The sequence below is a fragment of the Emydura macquarii genome, unplaced genomic scaffold (genome assembly GCF_026122565.2).
Source record: "Emydura macquarii macquarii isolate MOO-44397 ecotype Brisbane River unplaced genomic scaffold, CSIRO-AGI_Emac_v2 contig_2473, whole genome shotgun sequence".
NCBI classification, from domain to species: domain Eukaryota; kingdom Metazoa; phylum Chordata; order Testudines; family Chelidae; genus Emydura; species Emydura macquarii.
In genome coordinates this window covers 8787978-8802517 of record NW_027132610.1, presented here as the reverse complement: position 1 = coordinate 8802517, position 14540 = coordinate 8787978, and the positions used below count along the sequence as shown (strand labels likewise).

Sequence of the window (14540 nt, the reverse complement as noted above, 5' to 3'; positions counted from 1 at the left end):
AGTAGAAAATCACCAAAATAGTTACATTGGTACAAAAAGTGTTTGAAGACCAAGGCTAAGAGGGAAAGAAGACTGGGTAGCCTGAAAGAATGACAGTAAAGGAAAGGAAGTGGGGAGGGGTGAAAAAGGAAATAAAAATAAGAGAGTGGAATGAAGGATGAGGAGCGAGTGAAGCAGAGAAAGGAAAAATAAAGAGGCAAGTGAACAGAAGAATAGAATAAGGATGAAAAAACATAAGAGAGGCAAGATTTGTTATTTGTTATTTGCATTGTGGTGGTGCCTAGGACCAGGAATTGTGCTAGGTGTTGTACAAGATGGGTGATCCCTGCCTCCAAACAGCTTACAATTCAAGTAACGTAGTAGTACCAGTGAATGGAGAGAGGATAAGGAAGATTGTGTTAGCAAGGCCAGGATTCTACCTGGTGTTTGTATTTGTAATTGATTTGTTACATCCATCACACTAAAAAATAGGAAAGATTTGAGCGATAGATATTATCATAAGGCAGAAATAATAATAATAACAATTAAATCTAATTTCCCCAGCTCATATGAACAACGATACTGTCATGAGACGAAGCCATAAATGTAAAAGGAGGGCAGCTAACTAGATCATCGCAACTAGTTTTGGATGACTACAACTAAGTGGAGAAGGGAGAGGGGGAGGGTATTCAGAACCTGAGCAACAGCCGAAGCTGCAACTTCAAAGCACTGTCTACACAGCTATTTTTACAGCAGTGGCGCAAGCCCAAGTCTGTCAGCCCAGGTGGAGAGGCTTGCTTCCAAGTGGTGTGTAGACAGGCCCTAAAAGCCCCACCAATGAGTATGGCAACATACATCCGCACCTTCACTCTAGATGGTCTTAAATTAGAAGAGTTTATTGCTAGAGCGTACAAAATAATCAAATACTATGAAAAGAAGGGGCTTAAATCAAACAACAGTCACTCGGTTTGTCATAAGAAAAGGTACTGCTAAACATGGCCCAAAACGCAATGACAGCATCTGGGTTAAGCAATACAAAAACCTGCATATTAGAAAGTCTTTTCTCTCCAGCAGGCAGTTTGAGGGTGGAGTGTATATGTCCGAAGTCTTTCTCACTCTCAAAAGAAGATGTCGGGCCTTTATGGGAAAACCAGGTTCTTTGCCATCCCTCAAAAAGCCATTATGTCATTTCCCAAAAACAGTTGGACTCTACCTCATCTTTTGTGCCTTCCCCATCTAGTGTGGATGACAAGCTACATCGTCATGGATGGCAACTTCTAGTCCCGTACACTAAAAGTCAGATTTTGAAAGGTGCCTAAAACTCACTGATGCCTAAAACTGAGGTGCCTAAAATTCGTTGATTTCAATAGGTGCCCCAGTGCTTTTGAAAATCTCATTAGGTGGCTAACCACCTTTAAAAATCTGGCCTTTAGTCATTAGTGCGAATGCTCTTCTGGTTAGATTTTTGAGAGGGAACTTTAGTGATCCCCTGTCCACCTTTGATGACACACATCTGGGAATGTTAGCCAGGCAAACTGTTTTGAGCTGTTTGCCTCATATCCGTCAGTACCAGTTATTTATATGAAAACTGTATAAGGTTCAGGCATGTAATATAGACCATACATTGGGAGAAAATGAGAGTCCCTTAGGGCTTCACCAGGGATACAGAGGAGCTCCTTCCTCTCCCGAAAGATTGCTTTAGTACATCCAGTACCCGGACAGTAATAGATATTCATTCTACAAACTATTTCAGGACCAATTTACTTGATTTTTGAATACTGCTGCTATGGCGACCTGCTGAACTATTTAAGAAACAAAAGAGAAAAATTTCACCGGACATGGACAGATATCTTCAAACAGCACAATTTCAGCTTTTACAACAATTTCCCCTTGGCTCGAAACTCCAGGTAAAATGTTCAGTAACAGTTTTAATTATAAGTAACATATTATCAGTCATGCACTGACACATCATGTCTCAGTCATGTGTACCAGAGCACTTTGCAAATACACACTTCGAGCCTGATCCTCAATTGCTGTAAATTGGCGTGATTCCTTTGAAGAGCTGAGGGTGCGGAGTGGTGTATAATAAACAAATATGGCTTAAGGAGTGATTGAGAAATGTCCTTTAACAAGAGCCTCAGTGAGCTCCAAGCTCATCATACACTAACCTTTGGTTCTCTGTAGGAAACCCACAGGCAAATGGCTAAAAACTGGTTCTGTTTCTGCTGCAGTTCTTCTGATTGCACCACAAACATCATGAAACCCCCTTTGTGGATTCTGGCATTTAAAAGGGTCATACTATATATATAATAAATTATCATTCAATGCCAAAGGTTTTAATGGCAGCAGCTGACGTGCTTTTCACTATAAAGCAGTTTGCATTTTAGATTATTATTTTATTTGAAGTAAGCCACTTTTTAAAATATGCCACCTACTCCAGACAGGGAACTGCATTAAAAAATGGATCATATATTTCATTGTGTAGAATGGATTACTTTGGAGGTATGCAACTAACGCAAGACTCAGATCTGGCTTCTGAATCAAACGGGATTGCATCATATTTAGAGGAAGGTAAGAAATTAAGCATTTTCTTCTGAGTAACAATTGTAAAATACAAATGTTCTCTTTTTGTATTAGAGATGTGTGTATATATAGAAAGAGAAATTAACAGATCTAGATTGTAGTAAAAATGTAGGGACAGATTATTTATTGGGGTGAGAATAGCTATTCCATGGTTGGAAAGATGGAAAAAATGTTAGGGTGGGTTGATTTTTTTTAAAATTCCTGTTTCAGAGATTTGGAATATTGGAATTTGGCCTTGTGAATATGAAAAAGTTGCATGGCTTTAACTAAAGGGGTGATTTTAAACTGATGTACACAAACAGCTGCAAAAGACTGGGTTGCCACTCTTATTTTAGTTTAGCTTAACTTGATTAGGAATCAGTTTAAACTAAACAGAAGTAAGCCACACTTTAACCAAAATAAGAGTGTCCACCCAAAGAATTGCACTGGTTTAACTAAATTGGTTTAAAAAAATGACTTAATTTAATCGAGTGCAACCTTCTCCTGTAGACAAGTCCTATAGTTCCAGAGGACATGGAGTAGTTGGCAGAGAGCAGATAAGATGGTTATAGGTGAAAGAGAAATGCATTTTATCACATAAGCTGCACAGATATCACATCAGTATCACCTCTGTGTGTGTGTGTGTGTGCATGCACACGAGACAGAGAGAGAGAGGATCTCATAATTTTGCCCAGTTACAATAAAAGTAAAGTTGCAAATTGTATCTCACATGTATTAGTTTAGTTCTAGTTCTGACTGAAGTCTTAGATCTTGATCTGCTCTCATTGAAGCCAATAGGAATTTGCTAGTATAAAGGACTCAGCCAATGCTTACTAAGGATCTCAGAATTCGGCTTATAATTGTTTTATGTATTGGCTAGCGGTAATAGAAATAATAATGGTACTGGACTTTGAAGATATCTACTCTTGACTCTTTTCCCTTATCTGTGTGAGAAGAATAAGTGCACAATGCCCTGATTATGCTTCTTGATGCTATATTGGACAAACCAATTGTAATGATTCATTGAGATAAATGGAGAAGGGGAGTAAGCTACAGAAACTTTGCTTTACTTTACTTCTGAATGAGAGCATCCATCCAGAGGTTTTGTGCACTTTAACTAATGGACTTCAGCCTCACACCTTCAGCTAATTCATCTTAACTTTCCTGAGTGTCCCCAGGTAGTCACAGCCCAAAGTCTGCTTTTGTTTTTCAGAAGAAATTAAATATATAAATAGAAGGGTGTATGAAGAGGAGGACTTCAATGTGCTCACTTTTGAGGATCTTCTCTGCTTCTCATATCAAGTTGCCAAAGGAATGGAGTTTCTTGAGTCAAAATTGGTATGTTTAATCTGTGAACAGTGCTTAGATAGCAAAGAATACAAAGACAAATCTAGGTAACAGAACTCTGCCTGAGATAGAGAGAGCTGTGAAGTGACAGGTTTAAACCACATCTTTATTAAAGGTCTTAAAATAACAAAAATAAAATATCACTAGATTGTGCCTTAATGCGTGCCAGGGCTGGTGCATATGCTACACTTTCCCAGGGGGTACTTCTCTGAGGCACAATTCCCTCCCTGCTTCCTCTTGGCTCTAGAGGACTATTGATTTGTTGCTGGTCTGTGCCAGCAGCAGATTGCAATATTCTCATCTGTGTGTTGGGGGTTCAGTTGCATGGCTGATGAGTTGTGGAGCACAGCCAAGGCTCCGCCCACTCCCCACTTACTCCTGCCCACCTACTTTGGGACACACAGCACCCACTTGTTCCTGGACACCTGGACCCATGGTCTGAGACTCTCGTGTAGAGGTATAAAAGAGAGTTCTTACTCCTCCTTACTCGCCTGCAGGTGCACATTGTCCAAGGCACAATCTAGCCCGAATAAAAGCAAATTATAAATCCTATACTATTCAGTAACAATATATAGAAATTTATGGAAACTAGGATCACTGCTCTTCCCTCTCCCAGGAGCAATCATCGCTTCACACATCTCTTTTGGGGCTAGTCCTGCATCATTCCACATGGAGCAAAAGCCAGGGTGTAGGTAGTTTGTCTCTCACACCAGGAGATAGATCTTTGCTCCAGCTAAATAAAGAGGAAGATGTGCATTAGCAGAAGGAAAATAAATATGCCCCTCAACAAGTGTTGGGTCTGTTCTATATCCTGTTTGTCACCACCTACCTAAGGCAGATTCCCAGTGGTTCCTGAGACTGGAGGAGTTAATTGTTAGTTAACAAAATGACTATTGTGCACCTGAGGTTGGGGTCTGCAATCTGATGAAAATTAATTGTGACATCCACTCTCTGCTCATACCATGCCCCCTTTTTCAGCTTGTTCACCATTGCACCAGGTGGGGTGCAAATGGAGTGAACCAGATATTTGCCCACCCTGCAGTGATTTGTGCTGGATGCACACTGCTGGTTTCATACCTGCCATCTATCTGGAACCTTCTGGGTTGCACAAAGTCTTTCTTCTCCCCTCTTCTACTCCGTTCAGGACAATGCCAAATTTGCTTACCCTCTGTCCCTCTCCTCCCAGGGCACAAGGAGCTATTGTAGGTGCCCAAATATCAGTATGTGCCCTGTACATGTTTACATGAAAACACACACGTGCTCAACTCATGCCCTCTGCCCCTCAAGGTTTGGCCGTGCCTTGTATGGGAGTAGAAGAGGACATGACATGGGAGGAGCGTGGAGCTGGCCATGATATGTCTCCTAGAATCCAAAATCTAAATGTAGCTACATCTGTGTGCTTGTAGGAATAATAGTAAATGCACCCTATAGGCAGCCAGGGATAGGCAACTGTGCTGCCACTTGCTCAGGTATGTATATTTCTCTTTGGCCAATGCATGATCTCACTCACTGTGTCTATCTGTTTCTGTTACTGCAATCAGTATAATCAACCTATAGACAATGATCATTTTCCACTTTAGCACTTAACGTACAAATTCAGACTAGGCAATCCCAGCCTGCTCTGCCTTTTGGCCAAAGAAAAATCAATTGCAAATCATTTCTTGAATTTTTGAGTTCCAGTTCCTTCTGAAGGGGGTTGGAAACACCTCATTCTTCTGTCACGGGGCAGAGTTAGCATCAGTGGAAGAGGCCAAAGGTTCAACTTCTTAAACCCATGGGTTCTCGGTGATCCCTACAGATATCTTGTGGGATCTGCTGGAGCAGCAAGGACCTCTGTGCTGAGAACCTAAGGCTACTCCCCAGCCCTTAGGGCATCCTACAGATCTCAACTCAACCACTTGTAGAGAAGTCATGTTGCTTGAGGTCCCTGGATACTCCTGACTATAAACTCAACCCTCAGAGTGTGTGTCTACGTAGCACAAAGAATGAACCTACCCACATGACTACAGATTGGGTGTGTGGGGAGTAGTGGATGTATGCTGTGGAGAATATCTTGCCTCCAAGCCCCTTACCTTACTGCAGTCCCCTTTTTTGGACCATTCCCAGCCCAGATATGCAGGTTTCAGTTCCTTTTGCTTGCAGAAATGAAGAGGAGTATAAGGCCTCTAGCTGTCAAACAGAAAGCATCTGTGGCTCAAGCTATGTATTAGCATTCTGGTGCCCTTTGAAGGTTAAGGTTTATCCAGTATATAATCAAACTGTATTTTGCTGGGAGTTTTTTCTCTGAAATGATAATTGCTGCGGGGAGAGTTAAATAAGCCATTCACAGCTCTAATCTCAGACTTCTCCCATTCCAATATTATTCCATAAACAACTAGCAACTATGAAACTAGTTCTGACATCCTGTCTTCCATTGTATGTGTTGTTAGCACTGCAAAAACAAGCTGTTTCACTTTTCCATGAATGCAGCCCAAGGTGCAAATTTTAAGATTGTTCAGATGAAGCCACAAACAATGCATAACGACTTCCATCTGTTATAAAACAAGGCATGAAACTAACCCATTCTTTCTTTACAGTGCATTCACAGAGACCTGGCTGCCAGGAATGTATTAGTGACCCTTGGAAAAGTAGTGAAAATATGTGACTTTGGCCTAGCTAGAGATATAATGAATGACTCTAACTACGTCATCAGAGGCAATGTAAGCTTGTGCCTACTTTACATTTTTCACATAATTGTAAAAACTATAAAGAACTGTTGAGCTATACTACCTGTTAGATATACATGTAGCTGGACATACAATACAGTAACCTCACTGTGTCACTGGAACGTTTTCTAGCCCTTGGCAAATAAAAATAGTAGATTCAGTATAACCTAATTAGCCAGATTTGGACCGGCCCCTGCAAATGCTAGTATAGCAATCTAAACATTAGTTACCTTGAAAATACAATGTTGTGGGCCAGATCCTCAGCTGGTGCAAAGCAGAATATCTCCAAGGAAGTCACTGTATGGAAGTTAATATGGCATAACCAGCACATTATAAAACCCGCTCCGTTTCATATACTATAGAAGAAGGGTAAAGGAAGCAAGATCTTAGAAAAGAATGGACACTGAGTCATCGTTGATTTCAACAGGCGCTCCCAACATGGGGAAACTTTTGGCGGGGAGGGATAATTAGAGCTTGCTCTGTTAATAAGTGTATTATTTTAGACTGATGTAAAGGCTTAGGGAGGCATGTGAGGATAGGGATGTGTAGGGTAGAAAACAAAGTTCTGTGGCCCCACTTAAGAATATTTCGGGAGCCCCAGCATGGTGCCTTGGATCTGTGTGAGAATGAGGACTTGGGTGAGGTTTGCCAGGCATGGAGTATGCCAAGCGAACCACGCAAAGAACTTTGTTAATCAGCTCTCTAGTTACATAAAACTAGATTGTAACCTTACCACCTGCCCCAGGAAAGAGTCAGCACATAGCTGCACCAGCCCAGGAGCAGGCCAGAGAAGAAACTGGCAGAGACTCACAGCTCCTTTCCTGAGTCCCCATTGGTCTGGGGGCGGAGCAAGTTACTTCACCCCAGCTGGCTATTCGGGGAAGTGAGTAAGGTGTCAAACCAGAGCTCCTCCCACTTCCTGCCTTCTCCACTCCCTCCCTGTCAGCTTGCTCAGAGCAGGGAGTAGCAAGTAGTCCCTGCTCTCCTCCCCATGGCCAACATCACATTCTGAGCAATGCCAAAAAGAGGAGTCAGAGGGGGCCTTAATCTCCTGTGTAGCAAAGTGAGAATTGTGACACTGTAGCTCACAGAAGGCAAACGATCTGATAATATGTCAGACAGTAGCCTCGCCTGCAACTAGATGAGCTGTTTGCAGCACCTATTTAAAATGAGTCTCTATTTTTCTGTCTGCAAGCAGACTTTGATTGTACATGGGCAGGGAGCGCTCTAAGGAGTCAGCTTTACCATGTATAGAAAGCACTAAGAAAACTCCTTTTTCATCTCTTTGTACAGGCTCGGTTACCAGTAAAATGGATGGCTCCTGAAAGCTTATTTGACAGGATATACACAATTAAGAGTGATGTCTGGTCTTATGGAATATTACTGTGGGAAATATTCTCTCTTGGTATGTTCTGTATTATAGCAGAAGAGCACCACTTTTCCCTAGCCTGCTGCATGCTAATATTTCCAAATATTTTTCATAGGCGTGAATCCTTACCCGGGAATTCAGGTTGATTCAAACTTCTACAAACTCATTCAAAATGGATTTAAAATGGACCAGCCATTTTATGCTACAGAAGAAATGTAAGTTCATGTTCTGAATACTGCTTAGGCTGGGGATTAATTGTTAACCAAGTAATTATTTTTCCTAATGCTACATTTATATTTATTCCACTCCTTTGCCCTCTATCCTGCCTAAACGAGATATGCAAGGCAAAATCACTTCTTTCTCTAACTCTAGTGAAGGATATTTGTTAATGTAGCTTTTGTCCAGAAGCCGAAATTATCAGCAGTGAACATTATATTTGTTTGAAAGGATCAATTTACTATACCTGTATTCAATTGGTCCTTCCATTCTCAGAAAACTTCCTCTTGGACGGGCATTTCAGAATCTTGAGCTCAGTTCATGTAGGGTTTTTACTTTTGAAAGTAAAGGTTACTCAAAATCCATTTTAGATACTAAATAAAGAAAACCCAGCTGTGTCTAGAGTCATCAGTGCCTTTAGTAGAAACAAGTGATAACACAAATGAGTTTGGGTGTGAGCAGCAGACAGAAGATGCAGGGACATTATAACTGTTGTGCTTCTTAGTGTGGGTATTCCAATCAACATGATGTCTGATGTGGATATTCAAATTTCATGGAGATTTGCCAAAGGGGAGGGATCCTAAGGGACAAAAGTGGAGAGAGGGAAGAATGCAGAGGGCTGGAAGACATTGAGCATGAAAGAAAGGGAAGGATTTTAGTTTCTCTGGGCTTCCCATTGCAGACATTTGGACATTTACTGGGACAGCTGGTAGACATGTTGATATCCAGGAGTCCAGATACATGTATTGCAAAGATATGGGCATTGCAAAGTCTTCAAGCTTTGCCTATGGCTATTGTAATGTCTGGGAAGTTTCATGTATACATTACAATGTTTATGAGCCCAGCAGGGATGTCTGTAGAATTTATAAGGCCCACAAGGACTTATGTTGATCTTATAAATTCTCAAAGGACTTCTGCAGAGATTACAAACATTGTATGGACTCCTGTGTAGATTATAAACTCTGTGTGGACTTAATTTAAACTGCATAAAGGCTTTTGCAGGGTTATGCTCCATAAAGATTCCTATGGTGATTATATGACCATGACATTCACTTAAATGGGAGCAGGATCAGCCCCATATACGCAGTCCACCGTTTCTTAGGAGGGAAATGTTCTCCTAGTTGTCTCTATGCGGAGGTTATACCTATTCATGTTAACACATGAATCATGCGTCACATGATAAGTGATATGTAACATGATAAGTAAGTAACAACTGGCCACCATGAAGTCCAACAGGAGATTTGCCATTGACTTCAAGGAGCAAACTACAGAGTTTAATGTATGTATTCTCATTCTTTTTATTCATCTTTCTGAACAAATCAATCTAACCTGAATTCTGTATCAACATCTTTCTGGTACTCCATAATACAGTCTGTCTGTTGATCTTTGGCATTTCTGTAGTGTCAGTTACCACAGTATTTAACTATTTTCTTTGGAAATTGTCACGTATTTCTTCTGTTCTTCCTGCAGATACTTGGTAATGCAATCCTGCTGGGCTCTTGACTCTAGAAAACGGCCCTCCTTTTCACAGCTGCGTTCCCTTTTAGCACGTCAGCTGGCTGATGCAGAAGGAGCGGTATGTAATCATGCAAACAGGAAAAATGCTCCCTTTTGCTGTTCTGTGTTTTAAATATATCTTGTAGTGTCCGGAATCAGATGTTTGGAAATAATGGTTCCTACTGGTGGCCCACATCATTAGAAAGGATCCTGTTTTCCCCCAGGGAAACCCTAGAAAGTCGTGGAGCTGGTTTCTTCCCCTTGCTGAGCTGTTCACAGAGGACTTAGCTGAGACTTAGAAGGAATTATTTTTGCAGAAATTTCTGTGTGTTACTCTAATAAACCACTTGGGACATTAGGACTTCCTCTTTCTTGCCTATTTCTCCAGTCCACTGCAGGAAGGCCACAAACTGTCTCTCTGTGCCAACAGAAACTAGATCCCCTTTTGTAAAAACTAATGCAGCTGGCTTTGTGGTCCACTGCCAATGCTGATGGCTGCTGTGTGCGGGGCTCAATGTTTAGGACATATGGCAGGGTCTGTCAGGAGCCGGGAGTGCAACATGCTCAAGTCCTTGAGGAGGCAGGGCCGTATGTCATTCTCAAATGACAACCTCTGCCAGACCAACTAACGTTGACAGGGTCTGGAGGGAGCGATAGTCAACCCTCCTTAAATGGAACCGTGTCGTCCTGAAGCTGACGAATGGGAATATGGAGGATCCTAGAGGCACTTACTTTCTCTCCCCAAAAAGTTATCCCAGTGAAAAGATGAACTGACTCCTTTCAAAGCCATAGGTTCTCGACTGGCTTCCTCCACCTAGCTGGCCAAACAAATGTCAAGTATGAAGTGTCCTTGATGAGCTTTCTTCTGATTATAAATTAATCTTACTGTTTCTGCCATAAACCTTTCTGCAGCAGTAGGCTTGGCAGCAGTCATTAATTTAACCAGAAAGGGTTTCTTTTCCTTTTGTTGCTCTCAATAGACTCATTGAGCATGCTCAGTAGAGTGCATGTACTGTCTTCACTAATGGCCGCTCGCCAATGGGGATTAACTGTACAGAGGGACAAGGGTCTTTATGTTGCATGTGATCTTTTGCAGGAGGGTTGCATTGAAGTCCAGAGATGAAGTTCCACTGTTGAAATAAAAGAGACACTTTTTTGTCTGAGCACCTTTTATCAGCTGGGATATCTTTCCCTCTGGGGAAGAATTTCCCACAGGGGCTGAATGTTTATTGCTACTATTCCACATTTTTGTTGAAAAATAGCTTGGATGCACTATCACATTGCTGTCATTATCACAGCACTATCACTTAATTAAGATGGCAGCAATATACAAAATGGTTACAAACAATCTAGCCTATTTCCTGGCTGTTGATATCAAGCCCTTAATGTGTTATTGCTTTTCCAGTATTTTCTTGATGTTTTTGTTGTCTTATACACATGACAAATGCTAGTCATGTCACTTAAGGCACTTCTGGAAGGTGGTCAGATTCGATGGAGATGGGGGCAATATAAGAACTTGAACAGAATTATAGATAACCTGTGTGATACTGGTTGATAGGAAACTGTGTGCAGTAGGCAGCACTATTACAAATGATCATTACTAGAAATTAAATATAGAAAATGACATATAATTAAAAATCAATTTCAATGTTCACGTTGTCTGAATTTCCAGTGCACTCATCCCATGAGGTGATGTGTGCTTCTAGGACTCATGCAGTGAGGATCCTCTCCTGTGTGTGTAATGGGTGAGGTTAAGAAGGGACCTCAAAGTGCAATCCCCCTTCTGCCTTCCACCAAAGCAGTGAGGAAATGGGAGGAGAGGTCAGTCATGACCCAGTCTCCCTCCTCTGAAAGCAGGGGTCTTCAGAAGACCACTTGTGGGCTGACTTCACCCCTCCAGAGAAGCAGGAGGTGCTGTGAGAGTAGATCTACTCTCAGTTCTTCACAGATACCCAGGGTCAAAGGTAAAGAAGAGCCAATCATATAAAATAAACGTATACTTGACCTCTGAGACAAGGTGGGTGAGGAAATATATTTTGTTAGACCAATTTCTATTGGTGAGAGAGACCAGCTTTCAAGCCTGTCTCTCTAATATCCTGGGACCCACATGGCTGCAACTGCATTACACTGCATATACTTGACCTGTTTATTGTGTACAACTCTGAGGCCAAGTTCCGGCTTATTGACACAATATCATTGGAAAATCTAAAGGGAAAGCAGGTAGTAGGGACTCAATCCTGCAAGGAGTTGAACACTTTAGCTCTGATCCAGCAAAACACACCAGCACATGCTTAACTTGAAGCAGGTGACTCGTCCTGTTAAAGTCAATGGGACTTTTCAGGTGCTTAAATCAATCACATGCTGAAGTGCTTTGCTGTACTGAGGCCAAAGTGCTCAGCACTTTGTGGGATTGAACCTTTGTTGTGGTGCACGGCAGATCTCCATTCCAGGCCTAACTCTCTGGAACAGTCGTGGAGAATATACTCTACCTGAACTCCAAAACAAAAGTCAGTAAAGTATGTAACACATCATAGCCATAGAGGCCAAGGACATGGTCCATGCGTTTGTGAAAGGGAATACCCAAATCCAGCTCTTACGCACAGCCCTTGAAATGTTTAATTTTATTTCTAGATCTCCTCATTTCAGGAGACTGCTTTTCTTCAGGTTTCTTACGTCAATAGGACTTAAGGACATCCTTGAACAATGCATACATGTTTTGCTGAATTTTGGACTAAATTCACCTGTCTCCCAGGTGGCGATCAGATCACTTTCCCCGCAAGGTTTGAATTTGACCTCATGGTTTGTAAAACAGATTTTTTTTCCCCTAAAAATGTAACATTATTTAGAGAAAAAATGTTCAAGATGCTGGCAGCTGAACTGCATCTGCTAAAACATTAGCATGCATCCATTTTCATGCAAAAATGTCATGTAATGTGGATATATTATAACTAGTCTATTAGTAAGTATGTGTGCAATTATCTATCTGCATGCACAAATGTGGAGACTGCATGCACAAACATGTTGCATATATTTGGCCGGCACAGACAATGAGTTTTGAAAATATAGCCTTAGATGTTTATTAATCTTACAAGAGAGTGCTTAGCTAATTTACCCTCCTGTACTGTTACAGCTGGTATTCATTATTGTATTACTTGTTTCTGTGCATTTTGCTAATATAGTTACACTGAATTTAGATATGCAAATTCAGTATTATGAGGGGAAAATGGATGCTAATGTACTTTGTTGTGTTTAGCGCAAACAGTAATTAATATGACTTACTTTCCCTTTCTAATATATAGGTCTATCAAAATATGGAGAGCAATATTTCTACACATCCTTCCAATTACAAAAACAGAGCCCCTGTGAGCAGGGAAGATGAACTCCTTCCATCCCCTATTACATCCTAAGATGAAGATTATCAGATCAAAAAGTAATTCAGTTTCTAGACTTTACCTAGAAATTCATATAAGCTCTATCTATGATTAATGTTTTATGTCACCACTATAAGAAAACAGATTATTAGCTGCTGCTATATTAGAGTTTCTTACAGGCAAGTCCATCATCCTCGTACTTCAAAGGGAAACTTTATTAAAATTCATTATTTTAAATCCAGAAAAGGCATTTACCACAAGCCAGAAGTAGTATGAATTTTTAGCCAATGACTTTTTCATGCATCTACAACTGAAAATATCCCAGTAACAGTTTTATGGAAACCGTATTTAATCAAGGCATTACATTCAAACTATTGTATGCTGTATTGTAAGCAAATGTGAAAATCTGAGGTATTTTCAAACTTGCATGCTTCAAGTTGGGTCCCTGAATCCTAGCGATCTGATTTTTTAGAAGTGTGGCTCACACACAGCTCCTGCTGAACTCAAGGAAGATTGAGAGTACTCAGTATCTTTGCAAATCAGGCCACTTTGATTTAAATGTCTGATTTTAAGCACCAGCATTTGAAAACGTTGGCCATTATTACCAAGAAGGTTTTGAGTTGATTTTGAATCTTTTCATTCCTTTACATTTCCAGTTCGATGTACAGCTTGAGTTCTTGTACTTCTGTCAAATGGGCACGCTTCATTTTTAATTAGGTTATTTTTTATATTAAGTTAGGGGTATAATCTCATCCCTATGATTCAGCAACCGTTCAATCCTCAGTAGTTTTAATGAGAGTTACATGTACAAATACCACTGCACTGAGATGAGAATATACCTCTCTATCTGTTTTTCTGCTTTCCTATGAGAAAAATCCTTGATGTGATTGCTCTTAATATAGATTTGGAGAGATATTATTTTCCTTTTGATGTTATGGGATGTATTGGTGCAACTTCTATGACTGTTAATGAGAGATGTGCACATAACTCCCAGTGAATCAAGAAGAGAATGTGCTTCTTTCACCATGTTTCTCTTTCTGCCTATAAGAATTTCTAACCACGTTCAGAACTTTCTTTGGTAACTTCAGTAGGTATACACCTACACCTACGCGTTCTTTTGATTAAATGTTATCCCATAAATTAAGCTGCTATTTACTAACAAAGCTCTGACAATGATTAATAAATCTGTTTAAATACAGCAATTATGCATTGTATGTCTTGGTTAACGTTTATTGTTGAATTATCAGATGGGAATGTTTTATACCAGATATAAAATCCTGCTGAGGACTATCTTTGAAATGCAAATGTAGCAATAAACCTTTTCAAATATATTTTTCTTTTGTTTCTGCAAAAAGGCAAACGCGCTTGGTGTATTTCAAAACATTTTTTCAATTTATGGAAATAATAGTTTCAAAATGCTCAGAAAAGGGACTGCACTATGGTTGAACACACATCTTAAAAACAGATGAAAAGAAATGCTGTTGGGAGCCTTCC

At 40.5% G+C, this 14540-nt stretch overlaps 1 protein-coding gene across 2 annotated transcripts in view; it reads left to right on the top strand.

The window, feature by feature from the left end:
- The window catches only part of FLT3 (fms related receptor tyrosine kinase 3), a 48325-nt gene extending 34034 nt beyond the window's left edge, over nucleotides 1-14291 (top strand). Inside the window, exons 16-23 of one of the 2 annotated variants that reach the window (XM_067562738.1) lie at nucleotides 1733-1886; nucleotides 2465-2550; nucleotides 3755-3879; nucleotides 6465-6587; nucleotides 7887-7998; nucleotides 8078-8177; nucleotides 9649-9754; nucleotides 12975-14291. In XM_067562738.1, coding sequence (XP_067418839.1) covers nucleotides 1733-1886; nucleotides 2465-2550; nucleotides 3755-3879; nucleotides 6465-6587; nucleotides 7887-7998; nucleotides 8078-8177; nucleotides 9649-9754; nucleotides 12975-13082 — 914 coding nt within the window. In that variant the 3' untranslated portion in view covers nucleotides 13083-14291. Of the gene's footprint in view, nucleotides 1-1732; nucleotides 1887-2419; nucleotides 2551-3754; nucleotides 3880-6464; nucleotides 6588-7886; nucleotides 7999-8077; nucleotides 8178-9648; nucleotides 9755-12974 lie in introns of both variants that reach the window. The other variant, XM_067562737.1, reaches the window with a different exon arrangement.
- The last annotated feature ends 249 nt before the right edge of the window (nucleotides 14292-14540 follow it).